At 42.4% G+C, this 15,800-nt stretch overlaps 1 protein-coding gene across 1 annotated transcript in view; it reads right to left on the reverse strand.

Moving 5' to 3' along the window:
* RagC-D (Ras-related GTP binding C/D) overlaps positions 1-15,800 on the reverse strand; it is a 70,029-nt gene that overhangs the window by 22,493 nt on the left and 31,736 nt on the right. Inside the window, exons 4-5 of the mRNA XM_080276929.1 lie at positions 4,586-4,763; positions 2,701-2,837 (exon numbers count right to left, since the gene is read on the reverse strand). Coding sequence (XP_080133055.1) covers positions 2,701-2,837; positions 4,586-4,763 — 315 coding nt within the window. The remainder of the gene's footprint in view (positions 1-2,700; positions 2,838-4,585; positions 4,764-15,800) is intronic.

Consider the following 15,800-nt stretch of genomic DNA (forward strand, 5'->3'; position numbering starts at 1 on the left):
TGGGCATCCATCTTTTTCTAATAATTATCTCACAGATTTTACAAACAATACCAGTAAGTGATACAGGTCTGTAACTGAGTGGATCTTCCCTATCTCCTCCCCTGAAGATTGGCACAAAACTTGCTCTTTTCCAATCTTTAGGTAACTGTCCATTTTCCAACGAGGTCTTGACGACGGCATAAACAGGCCAAACTAACTGGTCTGCACATTCCTTCAGGATCCAGCCAGCCACACCATCTGGTCCCAATGCCTTTCTCACATCCAAATCCCTCATCAGCGGCAGCACCTCATTCATGTCAACCGTAAATTCTGCCATTCCCCGTCATCCTGGGTTCCATTTCAGGTTCCCTAAATTCCTCTTCCAACACATAAACTGATTGCAGCTTCTTGTTCATTATTTCGCACAATTCTTCTTCTCTTTCGTAAGTTTCATCTCCATCCCTCAATTGTATTATACTGTCCTTAACTTTCACTTTAGCATTTACAAACCTATAAAATAGTTTTGGTTGTTTTTCACATTTAATTACAATATCTTTTTCTTATTTCCTTTCTTCTTCTTCCTACACCCTTACATATTCATTTCTTACCTGCTTGTACTCCTCTCAAGTGTGTGTGTGTGTGTGTGTGTGTGTGTGTGTGTGTGTGTGTGTGTGTGTGTGTGTGTGTGTGTGTGTGTGTGTGTGTGTGTGTGTGTGTGTGTGTGTGTGTGTGTGTGTGTGTGTGTGTGTGTGCGTGCAAGCCTAGCAATTGGGAGGCAGCGGTGTTACCAAGGGATAACAGTGGGTGTTTTCACGATACTGTATATACTCGATACGTTTTGAGGTGAATAACTGTTTGTAGTAAATTCTGAACAAATTCTGACCAGTTAAGTATGCCTTGCTAATTGTTGATGTTGTAAGGCAAACATAGCTGACAGTGAGGGACCGAAAACAAGGACAGAAGGAAAAGAAAGCTGTATACCCTATTCCCAAACATCCTCACTATATTGAACTTCAACTGTACTGCACTGTAATTTGCTTTTTGTATAATGTGTACAGGTCTATCTATCTATCTACTGCCAGATGTGTTAATCCCATATGGGGTGGCCACAAACAAAGTGCTTCCATGTCACCCTGTCCCCCACCATTTCACTGCCCTGCTCCCAGCTCACACCCGCCTCTCTCATATACCTCTCCACTCCATCCCTACATCTCATCCTTTGCCTTCCCCTCCCTCTACCCCTCTCCACCTCACTCACATACACTCTCCTCGTCAGTCTCTCGCTCTCCATTCTCTCCATGTGGCCAAACCACCTCAATGGATTTCTCCTAACACTTTCTATCACATCCTTATCCACACCACAATGCTCCTTCATTTCCTCATTTGTCAGTCTGTCTCTCCATGTGACTCTACAAGCTCCTCTCAAATGATGAGTATATACAAGTGCTACATTTCTATATTTTGTAGAGGTACTCAAAGGTTAGTGAAAGTGCATAATTTGTGATCGTGACAAAGTATTGTTGAAGGGCACATTTGTATTTTGCCAGTCAGCTGAGCAGAAAAGACTAGTGCTGTATTTCGTTTGGTTTGTTTGTTATAGTATATTATTTTAGCTAAGGAAATGAATGTGTTGTTTATAAGTAATGAGACATCAAGGGCAGGTTACAGTAGTCTCATGTTAGACTGAGTCGAGCCTGAATCTGGGAAAATACTGTAACATCGGAGGTGTTGAGTATCAGTCTGACAAGTACGGGGTCCTTTTAAGGTAAACAAAATGCTGTAAATACTCACTGTACTTGATTTTTTAAAAACTCCATTCGTGCTGTTTGTGATTTTAGTATACATACAAGCAACTGATTTGGAGATAAAGTGTATTTGTACTTTTAATGGCCTTTATATTTTCTTAAATGAATGAATGAACAGATTTTATTGAGTTTTCAATTCATTTAAAGAAAAATAGTATTCACTGCTATATACTGATACATAATAATTATAGTTCAATGGAGATGAACATTAATTCTCACAGTACTGTATGAAAGAAACGGGACAGTTCTTGAACACAGTGTCAACAAGGCATCATGGAACTAACTTTTTGCACAGAAGGGGCTTTTTGTTTACTTTTCTTGTACAGTTTGCATAAACATAAGAAACCAATCACTGATCAACAGTAGTGAATAGAGATTCTAAAAGGTGAGTGTGTTCGAGTTAAAACTACTATCAAGCAACCTTTCTGTAGTCTTGGTCTAGACAAACTTTTTTTTCTCAAAACTGCCATTCAAGAATCGGGATGCATCTTTCACACTGCAGCATCTTATATGCCACGAAATATGGTATGTCTTGAGCCTGTGACGTGTGGGGAGCAAAAAATGCATATGTATCATGTTTGGGGACCAAGAGTGCTCTTGATGTCTTTAGTGAATGTGAGAAGTGGGGAAATGACAGCTGGAGTGTCATTTCTCTTACTGCAAAACATGGCACAGAGAGTGATTAGCCCCACATGTGAGATGGTGCCCTGTCAGGCTGGACCAGGGTTCTCCTCACAGGATGCAGAGCAGGATGAAGAGGTTCTGTTCCCAGGCAGGAGTAACATCTGCTTCTCTCCACCCATAGCAATGTGGGAAGGCTCCTCTCCACTGCTACTACAGCAGTTATGAATTTTAAACATCACTCAAAAGAATAACATCAAAATAATAAACTCTCGTACATTACGAATGAACTCACCGATATTAATATGTTGAGTAAGTTTTCTAGGGTAGGCAGCTGAGGTATCAATTTCTGGACCACTTTGCTAAATGCTTCAAATATACTGTGGTCATAAATGGATGTCAGGTAAAAGCTTAAGTGGATCTGCTCCATACCTGAAACAAAATATCATCATCATCATCATCATCATCCTTTCCATTCCCCCCCCCCCCACTTAAGGCTAGGGACAGGTATAAACCAGGAATAAGGAAAGATAATGTACCCAAATATATTGCACACAAATAAAATGTAATTATTCTGAAACTGGCAAATCAGATCCATAAGTTGCAAGAGAAAGATTCCACGCAATATCCTGATATTAAAGCAAATTACTGTATTGTAAATGAGTCATCAAATGGATCATCACCTCACTCCCATTGTCCTACACTGCCATACCCTTTTAGCCTGATTTTTTTTTTTATATCTAATACCTTGGCTAAGAATCTATCTATCTATCTATAGCCCGACGCCCTAATCCCACAAAGGGTGGCCACAGACAAAACGCCTCCAAGTCGCTCTGTCACCCACCATTTGACTACCCTCCCCCCAACTCACCCCCCCCTCCCTCATATACCTCTCAACTCCATCCCTCCACCTCATCCTCTGTCTACCCCTCCCTCTCCCTCCCTCCACCTCACCTACATACACTCTCTTAGTCAGTCTTGCCTTCTCCATTCTCTCCACATGTCCAAACCACCTCAGTGTATTTCTCCTAATCTTCTCAACCACATCCACATCCACCCCACAACGTTCCTTCACTTCTTCGTCCTGTCCCTCCATGTCACTCCACATGCTCCTCTCAAGTAACTCATTTCCACTGCTCTCACTCTTGACTTGTTCCCCTCTTGCAAGGTCCACGCCTCATTTCCATACGTCAGGGTAGGGATCACAATACTATCATGCAGTGACTTCTTAACTTCCATACTCACCTCCCTATTTCTCATCACTGCTTTCAGTGAACCAACAACCTTCCTTCCCTGCTGTACCCTTTCACGTACTTCATCCCCCAAAGTTCCATCCTTACTCATCACACTACCCAAGTACTTGGATGCACTCACACTCTCCATATCCTCACCATCCAACCTCACTGTACATTCTGTGACTTCATTCCTCTCAAACACCATAACTTTACTTTTGTTTACATTAACTTCCAGCTTCCTCCTCCTACACACTGTCCCAAATTCATTCACCAAACCTTGCAACTCCCATTCATCTTCACTCAACAATACTGTATCATCAGCAAACAGCAACACCGGAAGCTTCCAAATCTCACCCTCATTCATTAGAACCACCCCCACATCCACTGCTCTACCCTGCACCTCCTTTACAACCCCATCCATGTATATATTAAACAGCCATGGAGACATCACACAACCCTGTTTCAGTCCCACATTAAGATAAAAAAATTCACTCAGCTCACCAACCACTCGCACCGTAGCCCTAGCTCCTTCGTACATACTCTTCACAGCATTCAACAATTTCCCATCCACTCTATTAAGAAGATTAATATTATTATTTGTGGCTAAGAAGAGTTTTTTACATGAAACAATCAGATATGGCATTCATTAACTGCTTAACAAAAAGGTCTTCTATATGTTAAAGTTCTCTAGAAGAGGCATGAGTAAATTTAAAATTATTCTACTAAATGGGTTAACATTAAAACACTCAGGCACTGGGAAAAGACTTGAGGAGAGGGGTTGTTATTTCTGACCAATCAGGCCAAACTAAGAAAAAAAATTTAACACAACAATTTGGACACTAAACCTTTCAAAATATCACAGCAATTAACCCTCAAACTTTCCCATCTAATAAAATTTCCACTTAAAACTGGAACTCTACCACATAAGGCCAAATATCCCCTCACCTGCATCAATAAGCTCATCATTTGCACGTTGGTGTATGTCACGCTGAGTTTCTATTTTGGTGTCATCTGACAGTCCATCCACCTTGTGTATGAAGACCTCAAATTTCAGATGTGGGTTGACCTTGTGTGCCCTTAGCACTGTTTGGTGTAACCGAGTTAATGCTTCCATGTAGTCATCCTACGGGAACACATTTCAAAGTGTAAGGGATGAAGATATTAAATGTCAGGTTAGTGAAATTGTGGTGACTACACCTCAAAAGCAGTAAGTGCATGTAGACAATGATGTGAACAAAGATGGGAATAGCCTGCATCTTGCGGGGCACTGTTAGGAAGATGATGATGATGAATTAAAAATTGTTACTAAAGTGCTGAACCTCCTTGGGAATGTCCATTGCCATCATACTGTCCAATGTACAATAGTAAAAGAAAATAATTAAGAAGAGATTGCTGTGAACAAGGTGCCAAATGGCTGAAATAGTAACGATACCGTTTTGCTGGCCTAAAATTGTTCTTTCTCCATCTTTACTGATGTGCTATAGCAAGGGATTAACACTAGACTGTCAAGCTGGTCATGAAGTGCTATGGAAAGAATTTAGTGTTGTATTATGATCTTTATCTGCCACAGAGCAACATGAAAAATGTTCCAAAAGGACAAAAATTTCAGGCTAGGTTGGGATAAAATTACTATAATCAGAACTGATCTAGTGAATCTCATTTATTCAAACATATTTCTCTCCAGATGGTGGTAGGTGGGGGTGCTCACCATCCACTCACTTGATGTAGTGCTGCTCTCGGGTGTCTGCCCTTTCCTCTCCTCAATCCTTCTTTCCATCCATCCTCCTCTGTCTTTCTTTCCTTCATTCTTTCCTCTTTCTTCTGCATGCAGGAGACTTTACACTCCCTCTTGTGTCTTTCTTTCGTTCATTCTTTCCTCTTCCTTCTGCCTGTGGGTGACTCTACACTGAGTGATAAGCCAAACTGTTTCCTGTACACCAGGAAACCATTTACTATGCTGGGTGCTAACCATATAACCAAATTTTGGCTCCTGGTGGTTTAGTGGGTAATAAAGGTGCTCCAATCGGATTGAGCCGGTGAAGGTTTATATCCAAGGGGTGGTTGGGGTTATTGCTCATGTAATGCCACTCAGGGATGAGTGAGGCTGGTCACTCTCATCTTAAATGCCAGGACCAACTTTCCTAGCCCCGGGCTCCTACGCTCCTCATGGGGCAACGTAGGATTAGATGATGGATGGATGGATGGATGGATTTCTCTCCAGAGACAATATGGTATGCAGTTCCAATCCAGTTGTGGACATCTTAAGGTGTCCCCAGCCCAGGACCTTTAAATCAATTCCCACATAATATACTTTCCTGACCAACCAGTCATTAAGGAGTACAGGCATATGATGGATGGTGTAAATAACAGAAATATGGGCAGCCTGGTATGGAAAACAGGACTATATGAGTGAAATGTGAATTTCCTCAATGGACAAAGAAATACACATTCAAAGAATGCACACTAGGATAGCAAATGGAAGTCTTAAGGAGGGAAACTGAGGCCAGCAACTGTTGAAAGAGCAAGGGCATACTGTATATGGTACGGAAGAAGGGAGTGGAGTAGTATACTGGTGGAGATGGAAGAAGAAATAACTGAATGAGAAAGGTACATGAGCACAAACTGACCAAGTAGCTTTCAGATAGTTCTGCCAAAAAACCAGGTATGAATCCCCTGGAAACTAACTTTCTAAATGAATCATAGCGCTGAATATTTTGAATAAGCAGTATGATGCTCTATGATTATTTACCTGCAATGCCTATTGATAAATATTTACCTCTAACATCCTAAATGGCCCTGTGGGGGTTTGTGTTACTTTAACACCCTGGCCTAAAAAGCCCAGTAGAGCAATTGCAATAAAAAAACTGCATTCAAATTTTCCTGCTGCTTACTTGATGCAACCAGCTCTAAGATCACCCCAGCTATGAGTTGAGAAGGAGGGAGAAGGGCTCCAACCCACCAACAGAGTGGGGGGTGAGCCCCCCCCATCCTCTCTCTCCTTCTGCCTACCCCCTCAGTCGATGCCTTATATGACATATCCCACTCTTTCTACCCTTCCTACTGCCACTAGAGCACTGAGGTGAGGTTTGGCTGTAGAAGTGACTCCCCTCCTGCCCCCCCCCCTCCACTCACCTGACCCCCCTGGCTTGGTTGCTGAGAGACGTATCCCTCACCACTTCTCTTTCCTGCTTGAATGTGCAGATAAAGGTGATATTTCCACGATCTACACTCCCTCCCTCTGGAAATTCCCCACCCTCCCTCCATCTTCCTCCTCTGCCACTCCCCTGCACCCTCGTGTGAAGCATCGAATGAGGTGTCTTTTCCCGACTTTATTGCACTTTAAAAACCTAAAATATGACTTTGCTTTTATTGTAGCAATATCTAGTGTATGTATGGTAATATGTGCATGTTATAAGCCCAATGTAATGTATATTATTGGAAATTTATCATACATTATTGTATTTTTCTGTGGGTTACATCTCTATGCCAGTGCTTTTTTACACCTTTGGCGTTGTAATTATATGTTTTCCTGCGGTAAGTGAAATATTTCTTCACATATAAAGCTGTGTTATACCTTTATGTTATAGATATATTATAGTCATATTATAGTTTCCATAACAGGTGAGTCACCATAATGAGGCCACTTTCTGCAAGGTACTGCCTCTCACCAGGCTGGGAAGGGTAACTATTATTTTCTATGCCATGCTACTGTGTGTGAACTACTCAGTCAATCTGGACGAAACTTACATCTTCGGGTGTGTATATTCTTGCTCTTGAAATATATGCCATAAATTTTGACACTTACAATACTGTACTTGAAAAAACACCCCTTTTTTTCACAGTTCAAGGGGAGGGGAGCTGTGCAAACTGCAGACTTTAGGGGTTCACCCCTAGGCTGTGACACCCCTAAACATTTCCTATGTCCATGGTGTGGGAAAACTGGTCTAAAAAATTGTGTTTTCACCACATATTTTGACCCACTTATACCTGACCAAACACGATAACATTTTAGTCAGACAAAGTTTACACTCAACGCTGATGATTCACAACCCACTCATCAAGCATATGCATGCAGGAGGCAAGAAAGATGACCGAAAAGGTCATAATATTTCATGCGGTTCTTCCTATATGCACAAAGCAGTCTACTAATTAGCATTTCCAGAATGCTATATGCAGCCAAGAGATTTATAGCAAATTCAAAAGATTCAAAGTATGGATGAAATACTAAATTTGTAAAGTACTGTGAAGTAGTTCTTTCTTTTAATCAGAATCTATCTACCTACCTCTCTACTGTATCTATATATGTACATTATATATATACACCATACATATTATACTGTACAGTATAATATATACACCATAAATATTACACTGTACAGTATACAGTATTATATATTCACTATCATCATCATCTGGACCTCCTTTCCCACCCTAGGCAGAGTGAGGAGTAGCAATGTCCAGACAGCCCAAATCTGCCCAATCCACTGGGCCATGCTTCCATTCACTCATCATTCAAGCCCTTGGAATTCTGGCTCTATTGGAAATGCCAAAAACATTCACCACGTTTTGTAGCTTCACATAAACATATCCGATTGAGTCAATCCGGACGCTGCCACGTTAAAAAGGGGTGCCAAATCCCTGATCATACACTTCTCACAACATTCATCCAGCCAGCTCGATCTCTTGTCAGTTCCCTAGCCTCACCGACTTCCAAACCACTCTTCCTGAAACACTCATCCACCATATCTCTCCACCTTCTCCTTGGCCTACCTCGCCTCCTCCCTCCTTCAAATTCACACAGATATACCTTTTTCACCACTCTATTATTATCTATTCTCTCCACATGACCATACCACCTCAGTACACTCTCTTTGATTCTGGTATCCACAGACTTCCTCACTCCACATCTTTCATGAATCAAATTACAGTTTTTCATATCCCATCCACCCTCCGTACTCCACATACATTCCTCAGCAGTCCCATCTCCACTGCTCTTATTCTTGACTTTTTATTTTCATGCCACACCATAGTCTCACATCCATATGTTAAAGTTGGCACTAACACTCCATGTAAGCCTCTTGCAGCTGCAACACTCAAGCCTCTGTTTCTTACCAAGGCTATTGCACCAGCTACTTTTATTCCTTGTGTCATTCTACTTTCAACTTCTTTTGCATATTTTCCTCTCTTTTCTTTCACTGTACCCAGATATTTGAACTCATCACCAATTCCAGTCTCTCTCCATTCACTGTTACATTGCACAGGGAGTCACCTTCTCTCTCAATAACTTTACTATCTATCTATCTATTGCCAGATGCCTTAATCCCTTGTACGGGATGGCCACAGACAAATCGTCTCCACATCACCCTGTCCCCCGCCATTTCACTGCCCTCCTCCCAATTCACACACCCCTCTCTCATATACCTCTCCACTCCACCTCTCCATCTTATCCTTGGCCTTCCCCTCCCTCCCTCCCCCTCCACCTCACTCACATACACTCTCCTCATCAGTCTCTCATTCTCCATTCTCTCCACATGGCCAAAGCACTTCACTGTGTTTCTCCTAACGCTTCCTATCACATCCACTTCCACACCACAACACTCCTTTATGTCCTCATTTGTCAGCCTGTCTCTCCATGTGACTCCACAGGCTCCTCTCAAATAACGAATTTCCACTGCTCTCACTCTTGATTTGTGTCCCTCCAACAACATCCAAGATTCACTTCCATACGTTAGAGTTGGTATCACAATACTGTCATATAATAACTTTTTCACTTCCATGCTCACTTCCCTGTTTCTTATCACTGCCTTCAAGGAACCAGCAACCTTTCTTCCTTGTTGCACCCTTTCAAGCACTTCACCCTCCAAATTTCCTTCCTTACTCATCACACTACCCAAGTACTTAAATGTACTAACATTTTCCACTTCCTCATCATCCAACCTCACAATACATTCACTGACTTCACCTCTCTCGAAGACCATAACTTTACTCTTCCCTAGACTCACTTTTAGATTCCATTTCTTACACACTCTCCCAAACTCATCCACCAAGACTTGCAGCTCCCCTTCGTCTTCACTTAACAACACAGTATCATCTACATTTACTCTCTAGGATCAACAGTCACAAACATCAGCAAAACTCAGCACTAGCCTACCAAGTTCTTGTCCGGTACTTGTAAGCAGCACTGCATCATCAGCATACACAAAATTTAAGATATTCCATCCATCACCAATCATTACCAACGCCATCCTTCTCTCCATTATTCATGTTTTTACCTCTCTCATCACCCCATCCATATATACAGTTTACTGAACAACCACGGGGACATCACACAACCTTGTCGCAAGCCCACACCAATCGTGAACCATTCACTTAGATGCCCATTAACCCTTACACATGCTTCACTACCATCACAAAATCTCTTGACAGCACCTAACAGCTTACCATCTACACCATACATGTGCAAATCATTCCACAATTCTTCTCTGTCCACTTTGTCGTATGCTTTTCCAGATCCATGAATGCCATAAACACCTTATCGATAATCTTTTCATACTGAACAATCTAGATCAACATACCCATATCCCACACCAAGCACTCTTCCTCCCATCATCCCCAGACATCACCTTCTGCTCCCCAAACCTCGCCCCCACCACATCTGGAGAGTGGTCAAAGCCCTAGGTTCTGATCACCTCCCAGTCATCATCATTACCAAAACCAGAATCACACCAGCTGGCCACAGACACACAAACACTAATTATAAGAAAGCCAACTGGGAGGCCTTTGCAACTGAAACAGAACAACATTTCGAAACACTAAACAGTACACCCATCACAAACATCAACACTGTTGTGCACACTTTCAATACAATTATACAAAACGCAGACAAAAGACAACATCCCTAGAGGCAACAGAGAGAGACACAACCCCAACTTCATGCCAGAAATTCAAGGCCTCATCAGACAACGGGACACATTGCGACACTCCCCAACACCCCATACACAAGACACCATACAACAAGTACAAGAACTCAACACTCAAATAAACAATAAAATATCAGAACAGCAAACACTAAACTGGAGTAATTATTTCCAAACACCTGACCACAAAACAAACACAAGTAAACTCTACAAAACACTAAACAGCATCACACTCTCTAACAGCAACACTACACACTCACATGTCGCCATCACAACAACAGACACCATACCTTTAAACAAACAGGCAAACACTCTCATCAATCACTTTTCACAAGTCAGCCATCTAAACCCCCATCCCGAAGACCGACGTATCATCCGACGTAAGAGACAGTTCCCCACAGACCCAGACTACGCACCTTTCACTTACAACCAGATGAAGCACATCATTAGCAACGTTAAGTACTCATCTGCCTGTGGACCAAACAACATAAGCAACATTCATCTTAAACACCTTGGACCACAAGGCATACAAGCACTCACCAACATATTAAACTACAGCTACTTACACAACATAATACCCAACATCTGGAAGAATGGAATTATCATCACTATCCCTAAACCCAACTAACCCCATCACACTCCCCTGCACCCCCTCTAAAGTCACTGAACGACTTGTACTACAACTATCGTTCGTCTATTTTATGAAGAGTGTTTGGGCGTTATCCCTCCTGGGGAGTCCCCATCCCACAGTGCCGTCATACTTTGTACTGGGCAACTTAATCGGATTAGAAACAAGGCGCTAATAACAACTCTCCCTCCCAGCACACCACTCTCTCTCCTCTCTCTCTCTCTCTCTCTCTCTCTCTCTCTCTGCATACAGAAATAGCATTTTTTATAGATTTATTTCTATAAAAAGTCTATACACTTTTATGAATTTTTAGAATTTCAGGAAAAGCCTCCAGACCGACTGTCTGTATGTCTTGTTGTGCTCTTATTCATTCCCTTTCTCTATGACCTTTCCCCCTACTCTCTGTTTCTGTCTGTCTGTCTGTCTCTCTAACATTATTTTTTATTACGACTGTGATTTTCTCCTTAAAGTGTGAGGTATATTTTTGGTTTATAATTTCGATTTATTTACCACACCACCTTTGAGGTTGAGGAAAAGCCTCCTGACTGTCTTGTTGCACTCCTATTCAATTTCCACCACATTCCCTCCTTCCCTCCCTCCGTCTTGCCTTTTCTCCCTTATCTCCGGCCTCTCAAACTTCCCTCCCTCGCTGTCCACCTATCCTCCTTACCTCCATTCCCTTTCCCTCCTCTCTCTCTCTCTCTCTCTCTCTCTCTCTCTCTGTTACTGCCTGTCTGTTAACATTATGTTTTTCTTATGAATGTGATACTTTCCTTAAAGTATGACGTTTTATTTGTTCTCTATACATAATTTCGACTTTTTTTCCACATCACCTTTGAGGTAAAAGTCAAGGCGCGTTTTTTTTAAAGAGGTTTTCCCCAGGAGGCCTAATCAACAGCTTTTGAGGGAACAATTATAGGTCCCCCGTTTGCCTTCTCTTCTGAAAAATACTTATTTACGCTGTAAATAAGTTCTTTTTCTCTACTGTGGAGCACACGAGAGCGAGTAGCAGGAGTAAGAGCATCCATTTCAGGTGGCGGCCAGAGTGGAAATGACCTGGATTAACACGGTCACTCTACCCTTACAAGCGTGGCAGTGTTGGAAAGCAACATTGCCAAGTGTTGTGGTATTTATAAAAAGTAACTGTTATTAAAAGAAAAAAAAGGGGCATTTATAACACTATAAAGCCTTATTAAATAATTAAATATATATATGCTGTAAATAAACTTCATTTAGAAGTAGTAAATAGCTGACATGAGACAGAGGTGTACATGTTTGGCAGAGAGGTGGCCTAGGAAATTCCCAAGAGGGACAATGCCCAAATGTTCTTCATAAAAAAGACAGACCATAGTCACACATCACATTCCCCTAGCCCAATCACAACATGGGTTTAGGCCACTACACTCCACAAACACCCTTCTTACTGACCTTACACAGAGAGTTTTCGCTGGCATGAATTCAGCTAGGCCACCACACAGAACACTCCTAGTCACACTAGACATCAGCAAAACTTTTGATGCCATCCCTCGCCACAACCTCACAAACAAAATACTCAACACAAACATGTACAATAACACAAAAAGATGGCAGGCAAACTACTTAGCAAGCAGAAGTGCACATGTAACATTTGCTGGTGAGTCTTCGAACATCAGAAACTTCACAAATGGCATCCCACATGGATCTGTTCTGTACCCTACACTCTTCAACCTATACATGCACGACATACTCACACCCCACACACCGCAGATACACATAGCTTCCTATGCAGACAATATAACATTTACATGTAAGCACCAAAACGCAAACACAGCTGCACACATCCTCCAACCTTACCTCAACACACTACACGAATGGTTCACCACAAACAGGCTCAAAATAGCCCCAGCCAAATCTACAGTGACCCTTCTTACAAACTGGACAGCAGAACACAGTCATATCCCACATCTCACCATAAACAACACTACCCTAGCACACACACACACACACCCAAAATCCTTGGTGTACCATAAAATACATCAACGTCATTTAAACAACACATCACAAACAGGGGATGAGATGGAGGGATGGGGTGGAGAGGTATATGAGAAAGGGGTGTGTGAGTTGAAATGGCGGGGGACAGGGCAACTTGGAGGCGATTTGTTTGTGGCCACCCCAAACGGGATTGAGGCGTCTGGCAATAGATAGATAGATAGATCACAAACATAAAAATTAAAATAACACCAAGACTCAATGCCTTGAGGTCACTTGCCCATATAACATTCGGTCACAACATAGAAACTACCACCACAGTCTACAAACAATACATACGTTCAGTGATGAATTATGCAAGCCCTGCCTGGGATCCTAACCTCACCAAAACACACTACAACACTCTACAGACCATACAGAACAAGGCCCTAAAAACAATCACAGGCTGCACAGCTACTACATCCACAGACCACCTACATCAAGAAACCAAAGTCCTCAAAGTCAAGGATCATCTAGACATGAGAGGCACCCAGATTCTTGCTGCAGCCTCCACAAACCCACAACATCCACTACATTACATGGCAGCACATCCACCCACACCAAGGATCATCAAAAACACACCCAGCACACAATATCATACACCGCTCGCTGGTGCAGTGGTATCGTTCTTGCTTGCCAACTGGTGGACGGGAGTTCGCGCCTCGCTCAGGTTGCGAAAAGTTTCACTGACGAAGTGGGTGGTTACTGTCCCCCTTGAGCAAGGGGACGATTGTGTGCATGTGTGAAGGTCACAGCCTTGCCCTTAGATCGGACTATATGAGCTCTCAGCTCCCTTCCGGGAGGGTAAAAAGCTGACGATCACGGCCATCAAGTGATCCTGACCGACCCAGTGAATTACAAATACTGTCATCCCTCCCCCTTCACCCACCTCAGACCAGCTTCCAGAAGCATATCCACACTCAAATCACTCGCTGCTCCATTCAGTCACTTAACCCGTTAACTACTCTATACAGCCTAGGCTGTTCTGAGTGTGACTGCTCAATACAGCCCTGGCTGCACAGCTGAATTCTGAATATAGTGCCATGGTGAGCGGCCAACCCATGCAAGCTTGTTTGAGCCTTCAAAACCGAAACCGAAAAAGAAAACTAAAACCATACATTCCAATAGGGAATCAGACACTTCGATGTTCATCCATGACTTTACCAAGGTAAATATTGAGTAATATTTCGTTACTATATACTTTGGCAAGTGTTCTCTCAATTTCTAAGAGAAAATTTGGCCTTTGGGAAATTTCATTTTTACCTCTATGTCTGCACACCACGGACATCTCCAAAAAACCGCTATGCGCAGTTAACGGGTTAAAGACAACACACAGCTGCATGCATAACATCCACCCTTCTGAATCCTATCTCCCTCGTGAGGACAGGGTCCACCTGGACAGGCTGAGATGTGAGCATCATCCAGCCCTCTTAAGCTACCAGAAGAGACTGGATGACTCTGTTGCTGATGCTTGTCCAGGATGTAACACAGCACCCCAACTATTAAGCACATAATGGAAGACTGCATTGCAAACAATCACCAATGCCAACAACATAACATACACTCTTTGAAAGCTCTGTGGGAAAGCCCGGTCTCGGCCATGGCGTTCCTAAGGGATTCAGGGCAGTTCGGCCAGACTGCCTAGGGAACAACTACTATTATACCTTATGGTCCTTCTCACAAGCCTTCTCTGCTATCTGTCCCATTGCAAAAAATTTGATTCACACATCCTCTGCCACTCTTAAAGCCACCCTGTTCATCACATACTAGGACTTCTGATATCTCTCTTACTTTCTGTATAATAATTCTTCCATATACCTTCCCTACCACACTCAATAAACTTATGCCACGATAATTCTCGCACTCACTTTGCTCACCTTTATTTTTGTACAGGGGTACAATCACAGCCTTTTTCCACACTGCAGGCAAAGTTTCACTCATCCATGCCTTCTTACATATCTCCAACAAGCACTTCATTCCATTCTCTCCAATACAGTACACTTAAGCATCTCTGCATACACCTCATCAACCCCAGCTGCTTTCCCAATTTTCAGCCGCTTCACAGCACTCTTCACATGTGCGAGTGTCACGTCTCCTGGCACTGCATTCCTTCTCTGCACACCACCAAAATCAATCATGTTTACAGCCGCTCTGCTCTCTCTATTCCCATTCATCAGGCTTTCAAAATATTCTTTCCATCTGGTCCTTACTTCATCCCCATGGGTTTATAATCTACCACCTACATCCTTCACACCATCACATTATTTTCTGCTTTTATTTCTACATTTCCTCACCTCTTTACAGAATAACTTCCTATTTTCAGAGTAGTTCACATTCATTTTTCTTCCTAGATTATCATTTACCTCCCTCTTTTTCCTCTTCACTAGTCTCTTCACGTGCTTCTTGCTCTCAATAATTAGTTCTTATTTCAACTGAACCCCTGTCCTGTAACCAATTTAGCCACTTTTTCCTCTTTTCCTCTACCACACTCTTAACCCTATCAGGTTTCTGGCCCGGGCAGTTTATGTCTGCGCCAGAGTCAGCCACTCACGCTGACCCACATCTTTGCGGCCCAATATTTTACTTTGATTGCTCTGTGTAAATACAT

Source organism: Coenobita brevimanus, chromosome 8, assembly GCF_032717465.1.
Source record: "Coenobita brevimanus isolate Jiangsu-jjx chromosome 8, ASM3271746v2, whole genome shotgun sequence".
NCBI classification, from domain to species: Eukaryota; Metazoa; Arthropoda; class Malacostraca; order Decapoda; family Coenobitidae; genus Coenobita; species Coenobita brevimanus.